At 43.5% G+C, this 19312-nt stretch overlaps 1 protein-coding gene and 1 long non-coding RNA gene across 3 annotated transcripts in view; one reads left to right on the top strand and one right to left on the bottom strand.

The window, feature by feature from the left end:
• The window catches only part of LOC126501551 (uncharacterized), a 19236-nt gene extending 286 nt beyond the window's left edge, over window positions 1-18950 (top strand). The window contains exons 2-3 of the long non-coding RNA XR_007591711.1: window positions 7638-7810; window positions 18518-18950. This is a non-coding gene — a long non-coding RNA (uncharacterized lncRNA). The remainder of the gene's footprint in view (window positions 1-7637; window positions 7811-18517) is intronic.
• Window positions 1-19312, bottom strand: part of Adtrp (androgen dependent TFPI regulating protein) — a 74913-nt gene that overhangs the window by 52242 nt on the left and 3359 nt on the right. For both annotated transcript variants that reach the window (XM_050142268.1, XM_050142269.1), the window contains exon 2: window positions 2079-2313. In XM_050142268.1, coding sequence (XP_049998225.1) covers window positions 2079-2231 — 153 coding nt within the window. In that variant the 5' untranslated portion in view covers window positions 2232-2313. The remainder of the gene's footprint in view (window positions 1-2078; window positions 2314-19312) is intronic.

Raw genomic sequence — 19312 nt, 5'->3', positions numbered from 1 at the left:
TTTTGTTTTTTTGGGGGGGGTTGTTTATTTCAAAAAAGGCCACCATGTTAAAAGGAATTCATGAAAAATAAAAAAAAAAAAGAGCTTAGGGAGATCAGTCTGGAACCTGCACATTGGAGGAGCAAAGGACAATACAGGGCTAATGTGGTCCTCCAATGCCAATTAGTGAGTCTGGAATGAGGACGTGGAGTAAGGCAGGAATGTGGGGGAGAGGAAGGCGGGTCCAACAAAAAGGAAAACCAATGGAATTTGATTTGGTGGCTAATTCGACAGGAAGGCAGAAAATGAGATTAAATTCTGAGATGATTTGGGCTTGTGAGATTCTCTTTAAGATACTTTCTGCCCAGCATGCCCACCTGAGTTCAATCCTAAGCACCTAAACGGTCAGAGTAGAGAGCTGTCTCCTGAAAGTTGCGCCTGGACCTCTACATTGTGGTACACAGGACCCCAACACCTACACACATCCATGCACACAAAATAAACAAAAATGTTATAATTTCTAAACAACATCTAAGTAGGATAGGCTAGTAGCAGAAAATGAGGTGTGTGAGGGGGATTGCATTAAAAGGCAAAAGAAGTCAGGGAGGTGGCTTATGGACCTCTGTGCAAAGTCTGTCCCACTGCTCTGTGATTCTGGGCAGTAGGATGGCCATACTGGGGCCTGAGTTTAGTAATTACACATGGATAGACAGACAGCCCCAGGTGACCCAACAGAGTTACTAACCTCAGTCTTTGACACTAGTGCTCTGAGAGGTCTATAAACCAGTTTCTCTTTTCTTTTTTTCACTATTCGACTTATTTCCTCGTAAAATCTCAGGACTGAAACAAACAGCCAACCTGACGCCTTCTGGCGCTAGAGAGCTGTGCCCAGAACTCAAAATACTCAGGCTAATATGTCACCAAAAGGTGAACACAAGACCAGAAGCAAGGGGCCAGTGCCTCAAAGACACGCCTCTGCAACCCGAACTCACCATTTCTGCCTACTCAACATTCCAGTCCCTCTTCCTGCCACTCTTTGCCCTGATTACAGAATGAGGATTGTGATTCCGAAGGATGAGCATATTCCGATTGCAGGATGCACTGCAGGGACGGCTCCTCAGTTCAGGATACCTGCTGCCGTCCTGGGGAACCCCGGATCAGGTCCCAGCACCCACAGGGCAGCTCACAACCATCTGTGGCTCTAGCTCCGGAGCATCTGATGCCCTCTTCTGGTCTCCACAAGCACCAGAAATATGTGCAGCATGTATGCATACGTGTCGGCAAGGCATGTAAAAACACTCATAAAACAAAAAATAAATCTTAAAAACAAGAATATTATTTCCAGCTCCCTGAAACCAGGTGCCTTTATGGAACTGTGTATTTTAGCACCAGTGACAAAGACTTAAATGTCAATTCCCATGTCTGAAAGATGTTCCAATTTTATCTTTTAACATATATGTGTGTGTGTTAAAAATATACTATTTCCCCTAAAATCCTTCTTACAAGGCAGTTTTTCTTCCAGTCATTCAGACTTTTCTCAGTAGCATGTGGCCAGTCAGGTTAAGGCTAAGGCAAGAAGGGATTAAGCTCAAAGTTTGGTTTTAAAACAGTTGAAATTGTGTATCGGTTGTTGGCTCGGGTGATCTCTCTCCTTTCAGATAGAACTTGAGCCTATAAAAAATTGTAGTGGGAGAGGAAGGTGGCAAATGCGCTTGCTTTTCTTAGATAAATCTGTGAGTCGCTGTGTGCTGTCAAAGGACATTATTCCTCCAGTGGAAGTCACACTTCCTACACAACATGTGACAGCTCTGCCTTCTTTTCAGAGTCCCAGGCAGGGCTCAAGATCTCGCCTGTGTGTTGTACTCAAGCCTGTGTTCCCCCAGTTGGACTCCAAGAGATTTTGCGAGAGAGCATTTTACAATTAGACACCCCGGTAGCTATGGAGCGTTTCCAGACTGAGTGCCCCAGAGCAAATTGCTAAATAACAGGGGAAGCCCCAAACTCACCAACCATGAAGAAGGAAGACATATAGGGGACTTGTGTTTCATAAAAACAGTACGTGGGAAAACTTGGTTGCAGATACAGACACACAGACTTACCAGATTAAGGAGTGTCAAGTACTTCCACCGTCCGCCATCATGGAGTTCCTTTAACTTCTCATTATCCTTTCCAATATTTGGGATGTAGCAATTGAGAAAGACGTACCAGTTCAAAACAAGGAAATGATAGATGCAAGTGGTTGTCTTCGTCATGGCTTTGGAAGCTGTGTGCTAGCTCTCTGCTTTTGCCTCTGAGTCCTGGGAGCCACTGCTGCTCTCTGCTCAGGCTGGAGAGCTGTAGAAACAAAGTCCTCTGGGAGTGAGTTTCAACACAGGCTGGATTGTGCCTCTCTCTTAGGCACCTTTTCTTATAACCTTGGGAGGAAATCTTTCGCATAGTTAGCCGCAGTTAGATAACCTGACAATTTGCACATATTTCAAAACAGCTTTGAGACGAGCAACAAAGAAGAGTTGCACTTGGAATAGGGCATCGCCTGCTAAATGACCTCTTAAAAACGACGTCTCTGTAAACCTCCAGGCCTCTGTTCTTCCTTTTCATTTTCTCAGAAAAGTCAAAGGTTGTAATGGTGTCCCGGTAAAGAAGGGGAGCGCGTCTCTAAAATCAGGAAGTAGAGACTTAGAGACTTGGGTGTGTTTATGACCCAAAGAAAGATAAGGGAATCAGGTGAGGTCCTTCTACTTGTGAAACTTCTGAGGTATTATCAAACTTGAATATCAAGCTTGAAATAGCCTTTTTTTGATTCCTTAGGGACAGCCTCAAGGGAGGGAGTCTCAATCTCCCCACCCTTATACTAGAGAACAAAAGTTGTCTAGACATTCCATTTGCATAGCATTTATGTGCCCAGAGGGAAGAAGCATAGGGAGATAGCTGTGGCCAGCAGAACTGAGCGAGTATAGACCTGGCTGAGGGGAAAAGCAAGGGCTTCTGCACTGCCCTGGGGAATACAAGACACAATTGGGTTGGGAGAGCAATAGACAGGACCCTACCTCAGCCAGTGCAGAAGGGACCTGAAGGAGAACAGCAAGTGGCAAGCCTTGTGACATCACCAGTTTGTTTCCCTGGGCAACTGACTTGAGGGTTGAACAAATTCCTTGCGAAATGTCCCTGGCGCCACTAGGGAAGTCTGCAGTTGATGCTACTGATGACATCACCAGGGTTTACAAGAACTGAGAAAAAGAACTTCCAGGAGCTTTGGGAACTCAAAGAAACCCAGAACTAATCTATCTATGAAAAGTCAACTAGACCAAACATTAGGACTCAAAGGCAAGGGGAGAATGGTCCTGAGCCAGCATGTCTGCAGGGTAGCCATTTCTTAGTCTGTTGGAAATGCTGTAATGACGTATGACAAAGTTGTAGGCTTATAAACAAATTTATATCTCCTGTTTTTAGAGGAGAGCATTACAAGACCAAAGCACAGGCAGGTTCAGTGTCTGGTCCAGGTTTATTCTCTGGTTAACCCATATAATCCTCTCACCATGGCCTCTCATGGGAAAGTGGCAAAGCAGGTCTGTGGACATTGTTGGGGTTAGAATACTATCTGGGAGGGCTCTGTCTTTATGTCCTCAGGACTTGCCTATAGCCTGCACTTCTTACTAAAACCATCACTTGGAGAGTTGGGACTCCCCCCACACCCTCCCCCCCCCATAAGTCTGGGTAAGGCCTGAACATTTAAAACAGAAACCCTTCACTCTGGAGAGAGCAATCCAGGACATGGGGACAGCGCTCTGCAAAATTCCATGGCCTAGGCTAAAACTGCCAAGTACCAATGACATCTCCCTCTCCTGTCGGCATGGCTCTGAGTGTTGTAGGCATGCCAGTTCTCTGAGCACTTTAAATGCTGTAATGACGTTAATGCTAAAAGGATGTGCTGGGCAAGCGGTGAGGAGGTAGAGTAGGCCCATGCCCGTCACTAGTGAATCTCTAGAGCACAGAGAAACCTTTGCTCTGCATACCTGCTGGCTCCCTTTCCATTGCTTCCTCTCCCCTAAGTGCCTCTTATGTATTTATCTTATCAGAAAAGTCTCTCAGTTTCCAGTGGAAGACCAGGGGTGAGTGAAGATTAAGGCAAAGATGGGAAGGCAGAGAAGATAAAAACTTAAATCTCTGGTGCACGTTCAGAGCCAGAGATGGGCGTCTCTCACTGCTAAACATTTGTCAAGGGGTTCCCTCATTAATGTTGGTGCATTTAAATGTGTTTGTATTGTATTTCATATTTGTTTTGAGGGTCCAACTAATTGTCAGCATTGAAATAAATAAAAATATGTGATATATGTAGGTAAAAACTATGTAGCTTCTAAATTGCGTTTTTGCATTTTCTAATAAAACTGGGCTCAAAACTGTCGCCAAAAGGGAATCTAGATCATAACCACGTCTGCACTACAATGTAATATTCCTAGATGATGACCAGATCTGCTTTCATGGCACACTCAGATATCTGTCCCAAAGGTGTGATATCGGGTAGAGTTTTGCTACTTTTTTGCTGTTGTTGGTTGGTCTGGGACTCTTTATGTACCTAAGGATAACGGTGAACATTTTAATGTTTGGTGTGTGTGTGTGGCGAAGGCACACTTGGGTGCACAGGTGTATTTCTGTTTGTACACATGGGTGTTGGAGACCAGAGGACAGTTTTAAATGTCATCCTTTAGAAACACACCTGCCTCCTTTGAGTCAAGGTCTCTCACTAGCCTGGAATTCATCTGGTAGGTTAGGCTGGGTGCTCAGTGAACCCCAGAGTCCTCTTGTCCTTACTGAATGGAAAAAAGAAAAAGAAAAAGAAATAAAAGGAGGACATGACGGCCCCTAAGGGGCTGGGGTTTTTATTACAGGTATAAGGGAGAGTACAGGCAGAAGCAGAGGCGTTTGGGAGAGTCCAGGATGAGCGTGCTTGGCAAATGAACTGGGCCCGGAGAGAAGAGGGCAGAGAAGAGAGGAGGCAGCCAGGCACGAAGAGGCAGGAGATCAGAAGCCGAGAGGCTGCCAAGCGGCAAAGAGGCCAAGAGAACTGGTAGTCAAATGGCTGAGGTTATATAAGGAAGAGCTGCTGGGGGAAGGGTTCCAGTCTGGTCCCTGGGCTGGAGAAGCTTATGGTAGGGGGAAAGATATGGCAGCCAGTAGGACCCTGTAACAAGTAGGGACTGAGGGATATTGGGAGGACCAGGTGGCCAGCATCAGATATATCAATAGGCACCTCAGGGAGCCTTTGCCCTGGGTCACCTAACGTCCATATGCCAGTTCTAGGGTCCCAGGCATGTAAAACCATGCCTAACATTTATATGTGGATTCTAGGGATTGATCTCAGGTTCTTGTATTTTTCCAGTAAGCACTTTACTAACTGACCCATCTCCCAGGCTGACCTTAAACATCTGGATTTCTGATTCATCTACCTCTACTTCCCAAGTGCTGGGATTACCGGCCACCACACCTAACTTATTTTCAATGTTAGGGATCAAACCCAGCGTCTTGTGCATGCTGGGCAAGGGCTTTGGTAACTAATGCCCAGGTATACTTTAACAAGCAATAAATGTGACCACTTCTTAGCTACCAATTTCGAACTAACACAGGCCTAGTTCTGTCTATGCCTGCAATCTTCCTTTCTTCAAGAATTAAAGGCTGACTTTTATATAGAGGAGAAAGGGAATAATTAAAATTTATTATTTAAAAGCTGGCAGGAATTAATTTTTAAGAAGAAATAATAAAGATACACATACACACACGTTTCGTGCTTTAAACACTGCACAGACAACTCCATTCACAAAGCACTTCCCTTGTAGCTCTGCACTCTTAGGAGACAGGGGTATGAGTTTTTAACTTAAATTCATATTGGTATTGAACAACTACCTAGCAAGCAAGTACCCTTTGCCAGGAATTGACTAGGTTGTGGATGTTCCTTTCTCTGTTTTTGTTTTTTTAATAATTTTTCCCAGAACTTCATATATGAGCACTACACCTCACTCTTGCCCCTCCACCTACAACTCTTTCAGTGTCCCCCTTCCCAGGTTTACTTCTCTCTCTCTTTTTCTCTCTGTCTCTGTCTCTCTCTCTCTCTCTCTCTCTCTCTCATGGATTTCTCTGTGTAGCTCTGGCTGTCCTGGAACTTGCTTTGTAGACCAGGCTGGCCTCAAACTCAGAGATCCACCTGCCTCTGCCTCCCGAGTGTTAGGATTAAAGGCGTGCGCCACCAACAACTAACCATCATTGTAAGATTGAGTTGGAAGTGTCACCCCAGCCCCTGGCCTGGGAATTGCCAAGCACTTGGACTCCAGTTCCCAGACTGACAAGTGTTGACCCCTCCCCCGGGGAGGAGGGTCAGGACCACTCCCACAGGGTATTTTAGGCTTGTACCAGAAAAAGGAACTCGTGGATTGGGGTTTTACAAGTGCTCTCCCTCTGTCTTCCCCCTGCCATGCTCCTGACCACCCAAGATTAAGCGTGGCCATTTTTACATTTTTGATTCAGTCTAATCTGGTTTGATTGGAGTTTTTTTGTGTCAGCGGAAAGGCTCCGTTAGGAAATATTCCTAACATACTGGAGGTTCCACCGAGATGCACAGTGCTGCCACGCTAGAAAACACCCATCCCCCATGCTCTCCACCAGATTTGGCTTTGGACTTGCTGAGTTCCTCTTCTTTTGCTCTAGGCCGATAGGGTCCCGGGGTGACCCATTTGCTTTTTGGGCTTTTGTTGAGACCATGGACTGTGCTGGGAGTCTGACCCATGGCAAAGGCCAGACTTTTACTGAGATGGCACTTGGATGTGGGGAGCTGTTCCCCGCTCTCTTCCCATTCACCCCATTTCCACTCACGGGCTCTGTTTAGTGGATGCATCACAACAGACCTGAGTCTCATTGGGCATAGACTTTTAAAGTGGGCCCTTACAATTCCAAAGCCAATTACTCAAACGCCCTTGAGCGGCCTTTTACAAAAAAAGTCCTTTTAAATTGGGGCTGTCTCAGGCTCTCCATAACCCAGGGTTTCTAGATGCTTACTCCTGCCCTCCCTTTCTGTCTCTCCTTCTCCACTGAGCCCATGGTTTGTCCCACCCCCACTTCTGCCTCTCCATAGCCTGTGGGGCTCTGCCGCTCCCAAAGGCATGCCTGGCTCCCATCCATTGCCCATCCCTTCAGAATGGCGCTAGCCCATCAGCTGTTTGCTATGCTTCCCTGCCCCTGCCTACTATTCGGGGATCACTCTGCTCCCCTTCCTCCCTCCTAGCTGTTTACTGTTTCTCTCACTCTGGGATTTTAAAAAATGTTTCTGCCCTGTCTCTCTTGCAGCATCTGCTAGTCTGGTCCTTAATGGAATCACCTCTATGCTTTTCTGACTTTTGCAGCCTGCCTTCATAGGTTTCCAAAAGTGCTTTATTTGCCTCTCTGTTAAAATAATGTGGCCACAGTATGTCTGTGTAACTTTATAAATGTTTCTGTGTGTGTGTGTGCTCATTTTAAGATTATTTGAATTATTAAAATATTCCTTTTAATCTTCTTACATTTACTAGCATTGGTAAACTATAACTTATTGGATAAAATACACACCTAAATTTAGCTTATATGCCTAGTTTAAATAAGAGGTAATAGTACTTAGTTCTTAAATGTCTTTACAGATCTGAGGGTATGGCATTTTAACAAAAAGAGCCTCTAACACAGACATGCCAGCTTCTGCAGCACCCTTTAGCTCCTCCAAGAAGACGGAAGACCTTCCACCTCCAGGCCTCGCCTTTGGGTTTGGTAGACTGGCAAGCACTGCTTCTAGGACTATTCTTCTCCAAGGACCAAGGTGAGGATTTGGGATTGCCTGCATAGCTAAAATGCTGTCTCATTTTTGCTCATTTATCCCTCCCAGATCTGTCTAATGCATTTGACAACTTAAGGTACTGTTAACTTATTACTTCATCCATGACATTGAGTCTTTTGTAATGACACCAAGATGTGCCTGGGCCAAGATCAACCCACAGAGTGCTATTCTTCTGGATCAAGGACACCTGCCAACTGAAATCTGGTTTTATCTGCTATTGCTATCATACTATCATATATTATCTGCTACCATATTGCTATTGTATTATCTGTTTGCTATTATTATTGTATTATTGTATTGCTATCATACCTATCCCTATGGCTAGCCCCATTTCATAGGGCCAATAATAACAATTTTTTTCTTCTAACCACCTACCTTCTCATCTCTTTCAAAAAAACAGCTGCCTGAGGACTCCAGAATGACAGCAACCCAGATACTGCCCCTGCCACACCTCTCACTGAGTGTGAGCACACCAACTCCCAGCTCTCCCCTCTCCCACATCGCCCCATGCCCGCAGGAAGTAGCCAGACTTGAGCCAACCCCAGCCCTCTAACACTTTGGGGGTCAAATGACCCTTTCATAGGAGTCGCCTAAGACCATGGGAAAAACACAGATATTTACATTACAATTAATAACAGTAGAAAAATTACACTTATGAAGTAGCAATGAAAATAATCTAATGGTTTGGGGTCACCGCAAAATGAAAAACTTTATTGAAGGGTCTCAGCGTCAGGAAGTTTGAGAATCCCTGCTCTGATGGATAGTTCCACACATGGCCACACAGATGGTCCTGATTAAAATCAAAACAAAAAGGTAAGAATGTGGGAACAGGACCCATAAGGAGGAGGGAGTTAGTAACCACAGTAGGAAGGAGACAGGGGAGGGTGGGAATGAAAAGTAAATAGAATACATTATGTACATATACAAGTTGCCAAAGAATAAACTCAATCATTAAGAAGAAAATTGCCAAAAGACTTTAAGCATTCTTACCACAAAAGGTATATGCATCTATATAAAAAGTAATGCTTCTATTAATGGACTTGATTTAACCATTTATACATACACACACTTTAGAACTTCAGGCTATATACAATAAATGTATAAATGTTTTACTTTTTTCTCAAAAACAAATAATTACAGTAAAAATATCTATGGATAAATGTATACACGCATAGCAGGCATATTTGATTGTTGAGTCTCTCAAAGCTGACTCATTGATTTAAAAACCTACTATGTTCAGAGCCCTAAGCTGTTGTGAACAGAGGAGGAGGCAGAATCTAAGATGAGTCAAATCATAGCCTAAGTCCTGGAGGAGCTCAAAGCCAAGTGGAAGAGACAGCTATGTAAACAAAAAATTACAGCAAGATGTGATAAGTGCTATAATGGGGATATGCATAAAATAGTAATGGAGTTTAAATTATCCTGCATATTATTCTGTCATTTTAAACATACAGAAGACTGAGCTAGGGTTGAATGTACTGAGGAAATCATTGGAAACGCAGTCACTATACAGAAGAAAAAGATTAAAGTAACCCCACTGCCAGCCACACATTTCCTATCCAAACTCCGTGGGTCTCATCATTCAACCTGTATAAGAGGGAGCTGTCTCAGGAACTCGGGTGGTACAGCCAATGGGATGCTGAGCCCCTGAGGTGGAGCTTGACCCAGCCAGCGTTCTCCACGGGACTCATGGCCACGGGTAAATTACAGGTCATGGTAAGAGCAACCGTTCATCCTGACAAATACAGGACTATATCTAAGGCCAGTTGCCTGTGAAAAGGCAGAAAGAGGAAGGAGGAAGGGGAGCTTGGGTACATACTCAGTTAACTTCCTACCCAGTCAGCTCGTAGTACTGTTTTAAGATGAGTGGTTTCCTTGAAAGCTGATCCAGGACCTCAAGAGCTGATTAACTTCACCCACCCAGGGTAACTGGTCTCACATTAGCCTCCCCAAGGAAGATGGGGGCATCCTGAGACAGGCAATGAACTTCTGACTCTTCCAATGATGTCTGACACCTCTGTATCCCCAGCCTATGTAGGCAGCAGGCAGATTCCAGGTGCTCATAAGGATCCACTGTGAATTGAGGCATCATGGTACTATTGATAATCACCAAAGGGGGCACTGGGCTCCCAGCTACTTGCTCTCATTGCTGGTGTTCTACATGTTCTCCCAAACCCTCAGTGCCTCTGGACCTGTTTCACCCTGTCTTCTTCTGTAGTTCCTCTCTGAAAGGGGGATGATTCTAGAATAAGTGTGTGTGTGTGTGTGTGTGTGTGTGTGTGTGTGTGTGTGTGAGAGAGAGAGAGAGAGAGAGAGAGAGAGAGAGAGAGACAGACAGACAGACAGACAGACAGACAGAGAAAGAGACAAAGATAGGGAGAAGAGACAGAGAGGGAGGGAGAAAGAGAAAGAGATATACAGTTAAAGTTAGAGAACAGGGAGACCAGTATCTCCTGGGGATTTCCCAACCCCAAGAGCTCTTGTCCATCCTAAGAGTTAGGATGGCTTGCTAGCCCACAGAGCTGTGTTTTCAGCACAACCAACAGTACTTGTTTCTCCGAGGGGCCAACATGAGTGCCCCGCTTCTTAAAACTCTGTAGTTTCAGGTAACCATTGGAAGTCTGTTTAGAAAAAACATGCATGGGTTTTCTAGCCTCCAAACAAAGCCAGTGTTGAAAAACACAGGAGCTTGTTTCTTGGTTTTCCTCTGTTTTAAAGCGAATCACTCCTTCAGCTCCTCCTCTGCCTGCTGCTTTTGGGGACACTGGTTGAGATGAGCCACCCCCCCTTGCTGCCCTCCAGCTGTGCTTGGGTGGACTGCACTGCTATGCGCACTGCCCCTAGAGTCCCTGAGAGGATGCGAGGTCACTGACAGGAGTCTTGCAGGGGCACTTTTAGCTGGAGGTCCAATGAGCTCATCTTGTTTACAAGCATCAGATCGACTCACATTGAGAGTTTAGATGAGGTTAAAAAAAAAAAGACATTTGAGATCAGTTAGTCTTTCAGATTAGAAAATTAAAGCTCAGAGAGACTAAGGAGCTTGCCCAACATCACACAGCTATTATTAATTCAGGGATGGTGGCAAAAGATTCTAATACTATGTATTATAGTTTTTAATTCCTAGTACTATCAGTCTACCTACTTGTAGAAATTAAGGGAAGTTTCTTGTAGGTAGTACATGGTTGGGCAATGTTTTGGCTTGTTTATGGAGACAAGGTGTTACTGTGTAGCCCAGACTGGTTTCCAACTCATGATCCTCCTGTCTCAGCCTCCTAAATGCCAGAAATACAAGTATGCACTTGCTTTTTGAACATTGTGCCAATACATTCCTTGTAATTGTGGTATGTATACCATTTGTGTTTTAAGGTAGCTGCTACCTGTTAATTGTCTACCATTTCGTTCTTTGTTTTCAGTCTGTTTCTGCTATGTCTTATTCCTCTGATCCTGCTTCTGTAACTTTCTATGTTACTTGAATACATTTTAAGATTCCATCTTAATTTATTTATAGTGTTCCCATTTGACTATCTGGACGTGACTATATATAGAGTTCATTGTATTCTACTTGTATATACGGTTTTATTAAGGAATTACAACTATCAAATTTCAAAGTGACATCCTTCTAGAATCACGTATACTCCTATAGTTAGTTTAAGACGCACCACCAAAGATCACCATCGGATACATTGGTTTTTTTTGGCCTGTTAGTTTCTTTCTTTTTCTAGACTGCTGAAAAGATGATCACTTGGCCTCGTGAAAGGTTTTGCTTGCCTGCCTAGAAACAGTGCTTTTTCACAGAAATAAGGAACAGTGCCTGCTCTTACAAAGACGGTGCCTGCTTTTACAAAGATGGTGCCTGCTTTTATAAAACCTCTTCTCTTAAAAACTTTCCATGCATTTGGTCAAGAAGAGTTGCTTTGGTTAATTGTCCTCTGAACTATAAATAAAAATGCTTTTATTTAATAACACAAAAATGAAATAAAACCAGGTAGAAAACTTGCTCACAAAGTAGCTGAAGTTGAAGTTGTCAGCACTTTTTTTGGAAATTCTTTGCCCTCTTCCCAAGTCTGTTGCGATACATTTTAATTATTTATTTCCTTATCATGCTTTCTGATTGACTCGGATGCATCTTAGGTCAGTCAGCATTATCTAGAATAGAATTCTCACAGTCTGAGGGTACTAAGAGTGATTTCCATTTGTTTCCTATGTGCCCAAAATAAGTTAGATGAAATCAAATCCAGTTCTCCTTACTTCTAACAAAAGCAGGCTTCTTTGAAACTTGGCTCCCCGGCGATGAAGATGTCTCACAGACAAGAATTCCTTGGACAGAATCATATTTAGTTCTTAGATGTCCAGAGCCACATCTGTCCTGCAACTCTGGCCCAGCCCTTGCATTTTTTGTCTTGAAAGATGTCGAAATCTCAGCCATGATCTTCTGCCTTTTCTTCTTCTCTTTCCATTTCTTAAGATTCAGAGGAGGTCACGACACAAAGGATATAGAAAATGTGCAAACTGAACATATGTAACACTTAGCTCCATGATGTCAGAGTTGTTTTCCACAGAGGCCATTTTTCTTATACCCCTGATTGATTGGGTGCTGATTTCTTCTCTGTTTTGAGAGGCAATAGTATTTCCACTGTTCTCAGTGATAATGTCTTAGGGCTCTGCTGCCAAAGATACTCTTGCCACCACAACCTTAGCAGGAAGTAGATTTTGTATACTTTTCTGGATTTTTATTGGAGTTAGTATGAGCATCCATGTTTTCATCAGCCTGACTGTCTTTTCAAAGTAGATATTGATTGGGAGCTAAGAGAGAGCACCCCGGGTCCAGTAGCCAAAGAACCAATCAGGAAACTCTAACTCTTGATCCCTGTCTGGCTACTTTTCAAAGTTCTGTTTCCAACCAGGGATATTGCCACCAGGATTCTAAGGGTGAGAGAGAAACCAAGGAAAAGCTTCCAGGCAGCTGGGCCACACTAATCGGTTAGCATGTTGGCTTCTGAAAAAGTGTGGGTTTCAAAGAGAAAAACATTTTCCCAACTGGTCAACAGTGTGTACTCCAAAGTCAAGTTTCTGACTTCAGATAATGAGTTTGATTCTTCCCACTTGTGTGGCCCTGTATGCGGCAGCGAAACTTCGTATCTGTTCCCTTAACTGTGAAATGAAGGTAGAACTATAACTCCCTTCACAGCTTTGCTGGGCTCATTACATGAGACAATTCACATGGGTTCTGGACACAGCTCCCAGGGCGGTAAGTGTTTAACATATGCCAGTGTTATGATAGGAAGATCATCTGGAATAGTAGCCCTTGCAACTGCCACCTGAAGGAATCAGTGTGTATGGCCTTGGGAGGTGCATCTACAGGAACATTCTGGAGATACATTTTCTGTCAAGAGCGTGGTAAAAGTTCTGTCATGAGACTCCCCACTGTTAACATTCTAAATTCCTTCCAGAAAATATTCGGAGGAAACCATTTCCAAGAATATTTCTCAGTTGTCTTAAGGCCAACAATAGCTTTCAAAAGTAAGGAAAACCTTTATTCTTAATCTGGGGCTTTCCATTAAGACCATGATGATCCAGAATTTCCCACTAGCCCTTGCTGTATTTCTCAGGAACTGAAAAGGGCAACCGAAATTGGCCTGAAGTCTGAAGTTGGTAAATTATCATTAAGTCTTAGAGTATGCTACTGAGTTAGGGTCATAAAAGGTAGGGTACAAAGTACAGCAAACAGTGTGATGTTGACATCTCTGTTTTAGGTAAAAAAAAAAAAAAGAGGTCAAATTATAATCAAAAGGATTTTCAGGAGAAAAGAAATAAATGTGAAAAATTAAAATGTATTCAACAACCTTTCAAATTCTTAGGACTCAAAATACCAATTTTGAATATGTAGCCCAAATATGATCTGTTAATAGACTTTTCTTTCTTTGAGGAAACCACACTGTGCTCTTATGTCTTCTACTTTCTTCCTAGGCACCTCTTTTTCTCTTAACCTTTGCTCTTAAGAAATCAGGTGGTAGGCATGACGTTAAACCAATGATGAAGGAAATATACATTAAATAGACCCCACAATAGATTGGGAAACTTGCTTTTGTTCATGTTGTTGTTTTCTGTTTGGAGATGGAAATGGTCTACATGACTTTGATAAACTGAGAAACATAAGGAAAATGGGTACTGTGATGCTCTAGTTTCTCCATCACACCACCCTTTTCTGTAGCTCAGAAGTAGCCAATAGGAAGCTAGATGGTGGGTCATTCAGTAGCTCCACCAAAGAGAAAGTCACCGTTCCTATGCTTTGAGCTCCTACAACAATGCTACATAATCCTTCCCTTGCCAGTGAGTCCCTGAACAGACCAGACCAGAGCTGGTGTAGGAGGTCCTTCTTTTTATGTGTTGCTTGTATTGGTTAATGAATAACAAAACTGCTTTGGGCCCCTAATAGGGCAGAACTTAGGTAGGTGGAGAAGACAGAACTGAATGCTGGGAGGAAGAAAGCAGAGTTAGAGAGATGCCATGGATCTGTGGCTGAAAGTAGACGAGCTGAAACTTTTCTGGTGGGCCACAACCTCGTGGTGATATACAGATTGATAGAAATGGGTTAAATCAAGATGTGAGAGTTAGTCAACAAGATGCTATAGCTAATGGGCCAAGCAGTGTTTAGTTAATATGGTTTCTGTGTGATTATTTCAAGGGCTAAGCTAGCCGGGTGGCCAAGATGAACAAGCGGGCCCTTTCCCTCCAACACAGAGCATTCCAGCTTCCTACCCTGCATGAGTGCCTTGGACTCTGTGCCCTCTGTTTCCAAATCCTTATGTTGGAACTCCACTGACCAGTGAGATGCTACTTGGAGATGGGGTCTTTGGGGAGCTCTCCTGATAGGATCAATGCTCTTATAAGAAGAGACCATAGAAAGCCTTTCCCTCTCTCCCCACCATGTGGGGATGTGGTCAGGGTCAGCATCCTCACAAATAACGGACTGGACAGGCAGCTTAACCTTGGGCTTCCCATCACCCTTGGCTGTACAGAATTAAGTCTCTGGTAGACCAAATAAGCTACTTGGTTCACAGTATGTTTTGTTAAACCAACCTGAATGACAGAGACAGGGGTGTAACAAATCTAGTTTCCCTCTGTCTCTTTGAATAGGATAAAGGACATTAATGGTAAAAAAAAAAAAAAAAGTGGTGGATCCATCTGGCTTGATGTGAACCCCAAGAGTTCCTTCTATTCTTTTCTCAGAAAAGAATGGACTAAGGAAGAAAAGGGAATTATAGTAAGCATTAGTAGAAAGTGTCCATTTAGTATTATATATTATTTTCATAAGATTATTAAAGTAAATGTGTCATTCATATAAATAAAAAGAGATGTTTATTAAGCACACCAGTGGTTCGGGTGAACTAAGCACTTCTCATACAGCCGCTTGTGTCTTTCCTTCCTACGACATGAAGGCACACGTTATTGTGTCATTTGACAGTTGAAGAAATCCATCTGAGCATACACGTGAGCAGTTAAATAACTGATCCAGGGTTCCCAGGATGAATAATTGGCAGAAACTGAGTCAATGTTTATCTCAACCCAGAGCGCCATCAGACCATTGGAACTTTGTATACTCTGGTTGTATTTTTTTCAAAATCCTAAAATTTCCCCAAATGAAATGATCATTCTAAAAAGTAAAATAAAATCCACCATCTACGTTATTATAAGTTCTCTAAAAATAACGTGAGAGAGTTTAGCTTTGCTTACATGATAGTTTTATTAGAAATATTTGGAAACGGAAAGTCACCTTTTCCTTAAGGCTCCTTCCAGCGTTCAGATCCCCAAAGTATTGCCTCACACTTGCTCGTGGAAAGTATGCAGATCGGAGCACACTCTTTGGGAAGCTCCCAATAAACACCAGGTTTCATTACAGTCAATAGCATTTTTTGAAGTGAACAAACCCCTGCGCTCACACCAAGGTCCTTCAGCAGCGGATCTTCAAACACCCAGGCAGTTTGTGTCTCTGCTTTTGATTCCAATTTGCCTTTGCCCTCCGGAAGAGGTCCAGCCCCTCTGACTTGTGACCACGAAATAGCTGTCACCCAACTGATGCTTGGGGTAGGGTTGCAATGGAGTTACAAGTTACCCATTTGCAAACGGCAGTTTCCCTTATGGCGGCCCTCCCTCAGCTGTGAGCCACATCGGCCACCAGCCCTGCAGTGCAGCACATCAAAGGAGATAGGATAAACAGAAGACAATGAACATGACTGTCGTGCTTAGTGGACAGATTTAAAAAGGGTCAAGTGATGTGTTTTGCTAGTACATTAAATATTTGTTATGTCATGGCCCTACTTCCACTGAGTGCCAGCAGGTGTTCCTGCATTCCTGCGAGCTAAGCAAATTGAGGGCACAGAGACAAAAGCCCTCTGAAAAACCCTTCACTGCAGGTCTCCTGGCACAGCAGGCCCTGTGTGCTCACGGAGGCACTATCCTCATCATACGAGAAGGCCCGATCCCTGATTAGGGAGCTGCTTTAAAGGATGCTAGCCATACAAAACTGCAGGAACAACCTCCAAGCTCAGCACCACTCCACGGAACTTTCTGCAATGAGGACGGTTTTCTGTTTTTGCACTGACCAGTGGCATAGCAACTGGCTACAAATTGTCACTGGGCACTTGAAGTGTGACCAGTGCCACAGAGAATGTAAAAATTTCATTGCGTTTTTATTGATTTTTATTTAAATAGTTCCGTGTGCCTGGTCTTGTTGGCTAGTACCACACTAGGGTGACTGGGCAATCCTACTTTACCTAGGACTTGGCACATCTGAAGCCATGTCAGGCAAGTTAGACCCTTTGGGTAAGCTGTGGGACCCAAACTTATTTGTCAACTTGTTAGATGAAGAAATGCCCAGGACATTAGTGAAACACATCCCTAGACCTTCTGTGACTATTTCTCTAGGAAAGATTAGAATTTGAGGCTCTGATTGAGAAAGCAGATTAATCCCCTGATAAACTCACAAGGTATTATTGAGAGGTGGCAAAAGGTAAGTAGGGCAGGGCCTCTAGATGCTCTAGAAAGCAGGACGCTGGGGGCTTCTTTCTGGGACCTACATCCTATGCCGCTGTCCTCTCTATGTTTTCTTTTGTCTGCTGCCTTTCTGCTTAGAAATGAGGAGCCTGCCCGGCCGTGTGATTCTACCATCATGATGCTAGATTATGTGGAACCAGCAGCCACAGGCTGAAGTCTCATAAAACTGCTAGCTAAAATTAGATCTTTCTTCAAGTTTGTTATGCCATAGCAATGCCAAAGTCACACAAGCATCATCCCACTTTTAGAGACGTTTGGCACTTCTGAAAGTAGAGGTAGATGTGAGTGAGATAGGGTGTGGGGTAGAATAGAAGGGAGAGGGTGCAGAGACGGTCGTAGCCCTGACGTGTCCCGTGCAAGCAAAAGGCAAAGGGAACGTGACTCTTAGAACTGATGCGGTCTGTAAAACTCAGCGAAAAATACAAACAAAACACACTCACCAGTCAACCAAGTGCAGAACTCGACAGTAACTAACTTGAATATAGTTTTCAGCTCATTGGAGAGTAAGAGGCTATTGGTTGCTTCATTAAAATGTTATGTGTTCTTGTTAAAATGTCATGTGCCTTGTGTTCCTGATTCTAGGCCATTTCTGATTCAAGTTGTTTATTTTTAATTTTTTTAAAAATTGAATTTCATTTTCCTGCTATAGGCTTGCGCTTTCCAACAGCCCACCTAAAGCTCTCAATGAGAGCCTGAACCCTCTCAGTGGAAATGGAGCCCTTTCGGTATTTTCTTCAATTAAACCACAAATCAGTCTTAAGAGGGGGTCACATGTGACTATGTACTGGTAACACTGCAGTTTGTGTCTTGTTGTTTTCACTGATCCCAACTATCAGGCTCCTAGAGGAAGGAACAGAACTCTCTTTTCCAAACTCTCGCGATTTTGTGTCCTAGCACTACAAACATGAGATGCGTTCTGCTCCTCCTATATGTATATTGATTGATAACTATGGCCGATCCATATTTTAATAAGCCATTTTTTCCTTATTTCGGAGAACCCACTGCTTTGAAAGTGGTCCACATCACTTTGTTATCTCTTCTGAAATGCTTTGAATCAGAAGTGTTTCGGATTCATTCCAATTTAGGGACGTTACATAGACCTCACCGGCGAGGCACTTCTAACGTGACAATCTGAGAGCAGAAACTTTCTGAATACGATACCAGTGTGCTCAAAACGATGTCACCTTGTACAGCATTTCTAGTTGAAAACAATATTTGTCACCTGAATCCCAGTGGCCCCCTATACGTAGTGATGTCTCCGGCCTTTTTGAGACACTGAGGAGAGATTGATAACATTTTGTTTAAAAAAAAAATCCCTTATTGCTAGGAATTTATCGCTTGTATTGTGGGGTTCCCATGTAATCAGTCTGCATTTCTGGTCACTGGAGGGGAGTCGTGGGGACCAGAGTCACAACCACTGACTTGATCACAAGTGTAAAGTCAAGGCCGCAGGCCTGGGCTTGTTTTCTTTTCAAGGAACAGTCTCTCTGCTGACTTCCAGCTCCATATTGGCCTTGAATTAACCACCTGGTTCTCTTGCCTCAGCCTCCTTCATGCTACGATTACAGGTATGCCTCACCATGTGTGGTGGGTTTATTTTTTTTGGTTTTAACAAATTTCCCTCTGTTTTTACAGTGGTTAGCAAAATTCATCGAATTGCGCGTAAGAAGTACATGGAAATTTCGTCTTAAAATAGGACTCCCAACCCCATGCCCAGATACTCTGCCTTAATTTGTCTGAGGAAGGGTGGAGAGTCAGCCTTTGCCTGGAGACCTTGACTTCACCCCACGGAGGCTGTTCTCATATACTCAGCATTGTGGGAGAAGTAAGATCAGCTGACCACCAAAACAAGCTTGGCACTGGATAAAACAACCCAACCTTCACAACAAGAAACTTCACAGAGCACGAACTTGGTCCCAGAGCCGATGGGAACGAGTGAGGTAATTGGTGCCGAGTGTAGATTCATGTTCCCATGAAACCAAACAATGACCATTGATGTTCCTTTTCTCTCTCAAAGAAACTTGCTTTGAGTATGTTCTATCCTCAATAAACTAAATAGTCTTTTGGAAATTATCATTTAAGTCTTATACCTACAAGGAAGTATTTCTGAATTTGTACAACTGCGCTGTTGTTGCCTTTTCCATAAAGAAACACTCCGTTGATCCCAGTGTCTGTGGTGCACACCTTAAATCCCAGCACTCAGGAGGCAGAGGCCTGTGGATCTCTTAGTTTGAGGCCAGCCTGGTCTATAAAGTGAGTTTCACAACAGTCAGGGACATAGAGAGAAACCCTGCCTCAAAACACTAAAAAGACAAAGAGAGGGAAGAAGGGAGGGAGTGCGGCGGGGGGGGGGGGGGGGTAACTGGAATTGTTTCAGTTGGAAATTTTGGCTCATGGCTAATGAGACTTAGGTCAAGTGTGAATCTGGAT

Source organism: Alexandromys fortis, unplaced genomic scaffold (genome assembly GCF_014885135.2).
Source record: "Alexandromys fortis isolate MF-2015 unplaced genomic scaffold, M_Fortis_MF-2015_v1.1 scaffold_5, whole genome shotgun sequence".
In the NCBI taxonomy this organism is placed as follows: Eukaryota; Metazoa; Chordata; class Mammalia; order Rodentia; family Cricetidae; genus Alexandromys; species Alexandromys fortis.
This window is presented reverse-complemented; position numbering and strand designations above follow the sequence as displayed.